This window comes from Phyllostomus discolor, chromosome 10 (assembly GCF_004126475.2).
Source record: "Phyllostomus discolor isolate MPI-MPIP mPhyDis1 chromosome 10, mPhyDis1.pri.v3, whole genome shotgun sequence".
In the NCBI taxonomy this organism is placed as follows: Eukaryota; Metazoa; Chordata; class Mammalia; order Chiroptera; family Phyllostomidae; genus Phyllostomus; species Phyllostomus discolor.
The window spans coordinates 8,922,740-8,931,699 of NC_040912.2; the positions used below are offsets into that span (position 1 = coordinate 8,922,740).

Sequence of the window (8,960 nt, forward strand, 5' to 3'; positions counted from 1 at the left end):
TAGATGGGGAGAGATAAAAATGGTATAGGAAATAGAGGACTCAAAGAACTTACATATACAACCCATGGACATGAACTAAGGGGGGGTACTGGAGGGTTGGGGGCAGGGCAGAGGGGAGATAAGGGGGGGAAATTGAGAAACTGTAATAGCATAATGAATAAAAAATACTTTAAAAAGGGGGGGGGTGGCAAAGGACCTGAACAAACACTCCTCCAAAGAGGACATACAGATGGCCCATAGACATATGAAAAGATGCTCAACATCACTAATCATCAGAGAGATGCAAATTAAAACCACAATGAAATATCACCTCACACCTGTCAGAATTCCTATTATCAATAAATCAACAAACAACAAGTGCTGGCGAGGATGTGGAGAAAAGGGAACCCTCATGCACTGTTGGTGGGAATGCAAATTGGTGCAGCCACTGTGGAAAGCAGTATGGAAGTACCTCAAAAAGTTAAAAATGGAACTGCCTCATGACCCAGCAATTCCACTTCTATATATACCTGAAGAAACCTGAAACACTAATTCAAAACAATATATGCACCCCTATGTTCATTGCATGTTATTTACAATAGCCAAGACTGGGAAGCAACCTAGGTGCCCATCAGAACATGAGTGGATAAAACAACCATGTACATTTATACAATGGAATACTACTCAGTCATAAAAAAGAAATCTTACCCTTTGTGCAGGCATGGATAGACCTGGAAAATATTATGCTAGGTGAAATAAGCCAGGCAGAGAAAGATAAGTACCATATGATCTCACGCATATGTGGAATCTAATGAACAAAACAAACTAATAAACAAAATACAAGCAGACTCATAGATACAGGGAACAGACTGACAGTTCTCCAATGGTGTGGGGTTTGGGAAGTTTGGTGAAACAATGTATGGGATTAATTTAAAAAAATGCTCAGAGACCCAGACAACAGAGGGAGGGGGTGTCTGGGGGAGGTAGAAGAGGACAAAGGGGGACAAAGGTGATGAAAGCAGACTTGGCTTTGGACAGTGAACACAATACAATACACAGGTGATGTGTTATAGAGTTGTGCACTTGAAACCTATATAATTTTACTAACCAGTGTCACCCCAATAAATTCAATAAAATTTAAAAAATAACCATCACAATACATTGATTAGAATACAACAATAATTTCTAATTGAGTATTGTAAAAAGCATTAATCAGAGATAATAAGTAATTCTTAACATTCGTAAGCCTAAAGAAAACTATACATTTGTTTATTCATTTGTTTATGCATTTGTTCATAGCAAGATCACAGAAGTGAGTAAAGCACAGTTGTTATTTTTTTAACCAATGGCTGGAATTATAGCAAATTGGTCCAATAATACTGGTTTTCTCTCGCACTGGTAGAAGTTTTAACTGGCAGGTTTAGATGACTTTGCTTAACAACAGATTGAAAAATGCATTTAATAAATGCAGGTTAGTAAACAAAATACAAAGGTATTTCTGGAAAGGGCTGATGTGCTCTTTCGTGGAAGGGCTGAAATAGAAGACTAGATGTTGCAGTGTTTTGTGAGCTGCATAAACCACAATATAATTTATGGCATCATAATAGTACAATTCAGTCTAGTCTTCACTCTCAAGTAAATGTAAAAAGGCAATCCAGACGTTGCCCTCCAATTATTTCCAGATTGTCTCTTTAGTCTAAGTAATCCTTGTGTGTAAATGTAGATATAGATACAGATATATGTATATACAAAACATTTAGACGCCTATGTTTAAATGATATTTTAAGCCCTCTGAGGCTTCGAGAGGAATAAGATTGTTCTGCGTTTTGCCTTATCGTTTAAATACTTTTAGTCCAATCCCACAGGCTGTTTTCCAAAGTGGGAGGCTTGCCACCGCCACAAAACTCTTTCAAACCAATGGAGATGACAGAGTTAAAACTCCAGGGATTAACACTGGGCTGGCACACGGCCCCCTGCTGCCCTGAAGCATTTGTCTAAGCGCTTAAAAACAAGGGAAGGGGTTGGGGGGCGGAGGGGTGTGCGGTGAGGCGATAGAAAAGTTGTGCAAAATCTCTCTCAGGAGGTATCCTAATTCCAGGGAACAAACTCTGGTCTTGAGGTTTTGCTGCCTGGACTCTGTCTACATCCCGCTGATTTACCTCATTTACACCCTTGCAAAGCCAGAAACAATGCCTGCCAGGTTCCGATCTGATCTCCTAAATTATGGAAAAGGAAGTCCACAGAACCCCCCGTTTGCTAAGACGCAGGTACCAACAGGATAACCCCAAAATAACAACACTTAAAATCTTAATTCAGGCGTTTGGCTTCACCTGCCTTGCACATTGTATTCAAATGTTCAGTGGGTCGTTTCTACAAATGAAATATATACAAATAGATTTACCCAGTGAAAGCAAGAGAGAGGCAGACAGACATTGGGCACTTCAAAAAAAAACAAACTACTATGAATTGCCCTGTCCCTGGAAGCAAAGATCATGTCTATTAGATTAATATCAAATTGAGTTATAGATGTAAACTCTGATAAGCAGTGATTGCTGTAAAATGAGAAGACACAGAAATGATGATAATACACTCCCCATACCCCGAGTATTCGTCTATAATTCAGAACGTGTTTCTATTTGGAGTATCGGTGTTAACATGCTTTCTTAGCAGAGAGTAGAACAGCAGTTTGGTGTATGTTATGAATGCATATTAACAGCACAGGCATTTGCATATCTGGAACTATCGTAGAAAATGCATAAAGAAATTTCTTTTGAAAGATTATTGTACAAACACACTGAATCCTTGCTAAATCTTGACATAACAACTTTTTGTTTTCCTCCTTTGTGGGGGGGGGAACCCGTCTAAGACATTCAGAAAATAGACTAATACTCAGAAAACCCCAGCATAGCGTCTCTCTGCACCCACCCCCATCCCCACCACATTACCACCAGCACCAAAAAATTTTATTTCATGTTCAAAGGCAGAAATAGAACAGCCCCTAATGTTTTCATCAAAAACTGTTTCCCATTTGCGCGTTGCAAAGATAAAATACAAAATCCATGCTTGTGATGAGCCGCACGGGTGATAGTTTTCTACTGACATGTCATGTTGTCTGTTTCCTGGATTTCTATTTTCCTGTCCTTGATGCCTGTCACACAAGGCAGCTCCTGGAGACTTTGCGAGTTTTGAATATGATGCAATATGCAACATTCATGACCGGGCTGGCTGCTCTGTGGCTCGTGACTCTGATACTTCTGCTCCTTTGCATTTAAAAATTAAACCATACATGAGAACAGACAGAATTCTGCAGTTGGTCTTCCTACAGACATTTTCTGTGCTGACAGAGAGTTTAAAAGTGTGTGTAGTTTTTTAAATCAAAAGCTGTATGAAATAGACTCAATACACCCATTACCGGTAATATTCCCTTAAGCGACATTTTGAAGTGCCTTGCTATGTCCAATTTTTAAAAAGCATGAACTAGGCCAACCTACGTATTTTAAGTTATGAATTTATGGCCTTTTATTTTACATTTGCATGGTTTTTTTTACTGGACCATTGAGAGAATAAAATGATCCTCATTCACCTAGCACAGTTCTCCCCTTTGCCAATTTCTCCATCTTTTCTAGAACTGTCCGGACAAAGTCGAGTAACTGCTGAGGGAGATAGAAATGAGTGGGGTGTGAGGAGCAAAACTGAATTTAGTGTGAGGACCCCGATGCCAGTTTGGAACCAAAGTGCGTTCAAGTGGCAGAATTCTAAGCCTTTCAAAACTGGGCTGGATGAGGGGAGTGCTAACCCAGACTCGACAGCCACAGCTCTGCCAGGGATTACTTTAATACCAAAAGCACACTGTCTCACGTTATAGAAGGAGATTACGCCGCTGTCACACAACAAAGGTGGTGCTGGTCTGTTTTCAAACTTTTATTTTTTTTTAAAGAACGCTTTTTACTTTACTGACAGGCAATCCTGAAATAAAATGTCCTTTTTGGGTGGGGTCGGGGGGGATAGGGACCAGAGAAAGAGAGAGGAAGGTGGAGTTTGCTTCTGGCTTCACAGTTCATTTTGTTTAAAAAGCTTTGCCAGCTTTGCTTAACTGTTTCTACTCTGCTTTTGTTAAGAAACCCAAAGGGGGGTATGGGGAAGACAGATAAATATGGAATACATCTGACAGGGAAAAACAATTGGACACTAATATGAGAATGACCAGCTATTTAAATAGGTATTGGTCTGGAGGGAGAAACATGTGAGAAAAACTTTAGAAGAAAGAAAAAATCTGGAAGCTCAAAAAAAAAAAATCAGGAAAGCTCATTTTGATGAAAATACACAGCAGAATGCCAGGGGAAGAGAGAAAAAGACCTAAGTGATCATTTGTATCTTTATTGTGTCTGAAATGAAATGAGAAGGAACAAGCAAGTCCCGCTGGAAAGGGATCGGGGACAATAAAGAGTGAAGTTGTGGCTTTAGGGAGAGGACATAAGGAGGTGGTCTGAGATCGCTCACAGTGGACTGGCAGTCCTTTCTGCATTTTGCACACACAGAGAATCTCTCTGGAAAGTTGTTGAAAGGTACCAGCAAGTGTAGAAAGGGGAGCGCCTGAGGATGCCTTTCACAGCCCCCAGACGGAGAAACTGTTCTTTTATCCCAAATTCCTACGGAGCACAGAAGTCTTCCCCGTTAGTAAGGAAGCACACAGACACACACCGGTACGTTGCATGTCACGAAACAAAACAAGGAAATAAGGAGACCTCTGTTGATCCCTGTTCGCTGACACAAATCTTAGTTTGGTTAAGCATCTCAAGACCATTTTCCTGATTTCAGCTCTTTTTTCATGGCTTTCTTTCCCTGGGTACCCAGGTGCACAAATGGGATGGTGATCTTCACAAAACATCAACAACAATGACAAAAAAAAAAAAAAAGCCTCTCGCTCACACAAAAGCCCACCTTGTAAATGAATGGAATATTAATGACTACCTAGCAGTTGCACCGTTGGCAGGGCAAAACTGAGCACTCATACAGCCCTTCCTGCAGATTGCCCGTGGAGCCGGAGCAGCTCGAGGAGAAACGCACCTACTGTATGTGAAATGCTGGTGCAGATTTTTTTCCTATCAGTCTAACCTTCTGTGTTGATGCATGAATGCTGGTACCCACTTACAGGGATGCCAGATGATCAGTGCAGAATGAAGGTCCCAAGAGAGAGGATCACATGGTTCTCTCTGCCCTGTGACGTCACTAGCAGATGGCATGGGTACCAGCTCTGGCAGTTGGCATCAATGTCACTTTTTAGAGATCAATGAGATAGTGCAGATACACACAGATCTAGAGACTCCAGGAGACGATGCGACACTCAGCCTGAAAAGATTTGGAAGATCCAAAATGAAAACTGATTATTGAATGAAATTAAAACCTAAGGTAATATAAATAAAGATATACTTCAATTGATGCTGGCTTTGCATGCAAGTATTTAAAGATACAGTGTCACTGTCTTATAGTATTTATATGCTCTTTGCCATCTATAACTTCTTATTATATTTCATTCTTATGATGCAATTATCACATACTTTCACTGCTACTATGTAACACTGCAAGTATGTGGACATTACTAAGAGTTTCTGTGTGTGTGTGTGTGTGTATGTGTGTGTGTGTTTGGAGATTGCTAAACTGAAAAGTCTCTGTTTTAACCTGCTTATTTGTTTGAGGACTTTAGATGAAAATACTTGCTGCTTCACCAAACGAAAGCCAAAATTGCATTTGAAACACAAATTATTTTCCCCTTTCATTCGGGATTCTGAACACACGTGCACGATTGCAGTCAGAATCCTTGGACCGTTCCCGTCAGATATTAGCTAGAGGGAGACTTCCGTGGCTTCATAGAACAAAAACACTCCGAGAGTGCTTTTTGTCCAGGATAATTTGAACAGCAGTAAACAGACAATTACATGTAGAGAAAATGCAAATGGAAAGCAGTCGCAACATTTTCTTTGAATTGAAACAATGCCAGTGGTTTTTATTTTTTAAATTTATTTATGGAGTTTATTCCAAATTAGCTGAATCCTTCCCCACCCCCGTTTTTTGTGTGTGAAGGCTGGGAAATAGTGCTCTTTTACATTTTTCTTTACTGATCCAAGAGAAATCAGTTTTAAAATAGGCTCTGATTAATTTTTTTAAAAATTGTATGTTTGCAACAGCCACTTATCTGAATCCACGGTTACATAATGCAGCAAATAAAGTTAAGGCTTTTTAAAAAAAAAAACCACAAATTTGTTAGCTAATGGAGAGAGAGCACTTTTTATTTTAAAAACTGGTGCCTCCTCTCATTTCTACTCAGGGGAATTAGAACTAATGAAATTCTGTATTGCTGTATCATGTTTTTCATTTGCTACAATCCATGCTCTTTTTTGTATATTTAAAAACCAGTAAAAAAAAAATCAAAGAGAAATGGAGATGGTGGTGGTATTACTATAAATGCCTCGTGTTTTATTTTCTTTTGATAATGTGCTTGTATAAATTAATCCTATTGCATGTGTCAATGTTTGCTATAATTACTAATCTGCCCAAACTCAAAAATTATATTTAATGTAAAAAAAATGAGTCCCAGAACTAGTTTTTTTTCACGTGGTTTTGCATTTTATGATTAAGTCATTCAATATGTTTGAAGTGCATAAACTTTAAAAATGAAAACACTTTAAATATTGGCATTTTTCAGGTAATTTAAGATTAGAGAACCATGTTAACACTACCGTTTGATGAGTCTGTTGTAATGCCAGAATCCCAGATGTGCAGAAAGTTTTCTAGAGAATGCGAGGACCAGAAGCAAATTAAGAAACCAGAAAGCTTTTCCAAACAGATTGTCCTTCGAGGAAAGAGCATCAAAAGAGCCCCGGGAGAAGAAACTGAGAAAGAGGAAGAGGAGGAAGACAGGGAAGAGGAAGATGAAAATGGCTTGCCCAGAAGGAGGGGTCTTAGAAAAAAAAAGACAACCAAGCTGCGACTCGAAAGGGTCAAGTTCAGGAGACAGGAAGCTAATGCGCGGGAGAGGAACCGGATGCACGGCCTCAACGACGCGCTGGACAATTTAAGAAAAGTGGTCCCCTGTTATTCTAAAACCCAGAAACTGTCCAAAATTGAAACTTTACGACTGGCCAAAAACTACATTTGGGCACTTTCAGAAATTCTAAGAATTGGCAAGAGACCCGACCTGCTCACGTTCGTCCAAAACTTATGCAAAGGTCTTTCCCAGCCCACTACAAACTTGGTGGCTGGCTGCTTGCAGCTCAACGCCAGGAGTTTCCTGATGGGGCAGGGCGGGGAGGCTGCGCATCACACCCGGTCACCCTACTCCACTTTCTACCCGCCCTACCACAGCCCTGAGCTCACCACCCCCCCGGGGCATGGAACTCTTGATAATTCCAAGTCCATGAAACCCTATAATTATTGCAGTGCGTATGAATCCTTCTATGAAAGCGCCTCCCCTGAGTGTGCCAGCCCTCAGTTTGAAGGTCCCTTAAGTCCTCCCCCAATTAACTATAATGGGATATTTTCTCTGAAGCAAGAAGAAACCTTGGACTATGGCAAAAATTACAATTACGGCATGCATTACTGTGCAGTGCCACCCAGGGGTCCCCTTGGGCAGGGTGCCATGTTCAGGTTGCCCACCGACAGCCACTTCCCTTACGACTTACATCTGCGCAGCCAATCCCTCACCATGCAAGATGAATTAAATGCAGTTTTTCATAATTAATGAGGAAAATGAAAATAAACAGTGGTCATTCACCTCCCCCCATCTAATTAAGACAAAGCAGATGCTTGTGGGCTGAGTAATTGGCACAACTCTATCTAAGGTGTTTCCTAGTTCCTGAAGTGTGTTTCAACTATTGTGAGGGTTTTCTAGGTAATAATAAACCTCTTTTCTTATGAGAACTCCTTTTCCTTTCCTTTTGTCTGTAAAGCACTGTGATTCTGTTTCTACAGGAAGAATTATTTTCTGTGGTTTTGGGTTTTCTTTTAAATTCACAATTTGTTTGAACAAGGTGTCTCGGAATATACTGTTGAATAAAGACATGCACCCAGCATAACTCACTGTCTATTTCAGTTGTACAGTAATTATAAACATGCATGTTATTAAAATAAGATGAATAAAATGATGTGTTTCTAATGATTAGGAATTATATATGATGTATCTCTGAAAAATTGGAAATTTAATATATGGAAAATAACACCAAGCTGACAATGATATTGGAAGGTGTATTTGAAAATGTGCAACACTATAAAAAAAGCTATGCAATTTTCTTTTTATTAAGGACAAATCTAAATGCATTCAATTGGTAATAATTCCTCTTCAAGTATTTGCAGATGGAGCAAGATATTTGGGTTGGTGGGGTCATAATTTTGGAAAAAGTATTTCAATCATAAAAAGAATTTTTTTCAACACTTGTTTTGTATTGTTTGGAAATTTTCTGTACAGGTTTGTTATCATAATGTATAATTGTGTTTTTTCCACCCCACATTTTTAAAGCAATTAAACATAGATATTTACACTTGTAAAGGATATCTATTAGCTGTAATATTCCTTCATACTTCCTATTTCCTGGTACACAGCTGCTTTCTGTGTCCAAAACTTCCTCCTCCCTATTTCAGAAATATTCCTGAATCTCAAAGCCGTGCAAGGTAAAACAAATTTCTTAAACAAAATGGCCAAAGCGCTTACAAGGTTTTTTTTTTTTTTAAGTATCTTAAATGAAAGAAGAGGAGCCCACGAGGGTTAAACATCCTGGGGAAACAATGATAAATCCTGGTAACCTTCAGCTCCAGCCGAAATTCGGTGGCAAATTTCCAGCAAACACCAGAGTGGCTGTTAAAAATGGAAGGTTTGACTCTGTGCCCTTTAAATAAGTCTGGCCGATTAGAGGCTAAATTCTGCGTGATTATAAGTTTCCTGACAAAAGGCCACCAAAAACCTCCTTGAATCGAGCCCGGGAAGCTCA

At 39.5% G+C, this 8,960-nt stretch overlaps 1 protein-coding gene across 1 annotated transcript; it reads left to right on the forward strand.

The window, feature by feature from the left end:
- Positions 1–5,291: 5,291 nt before the first annotated feature.
- Positions 5,292–7,936, forward strand: NEUROD6 (neuronal differentiation 6). Its single transcript, XM_028526192.2, has 2 exons — positions 5,292–5,388; positions 6,683–7,936. The coding sequence occupies exon 2, from the start codon at positions 6,704–6,706 to the stop codon at positions 7,715–7,717; it is 1,014 nt and encodes a 337-aa protein (XP_028381993.1). The 5' UTR covers positions 5,292–5,388; positions 6,683–6,703; the 3' UTR covers positions 7,718–7,936.
- Positions 7,937–8,960: the final 1,024 nt, after the last annotated feature.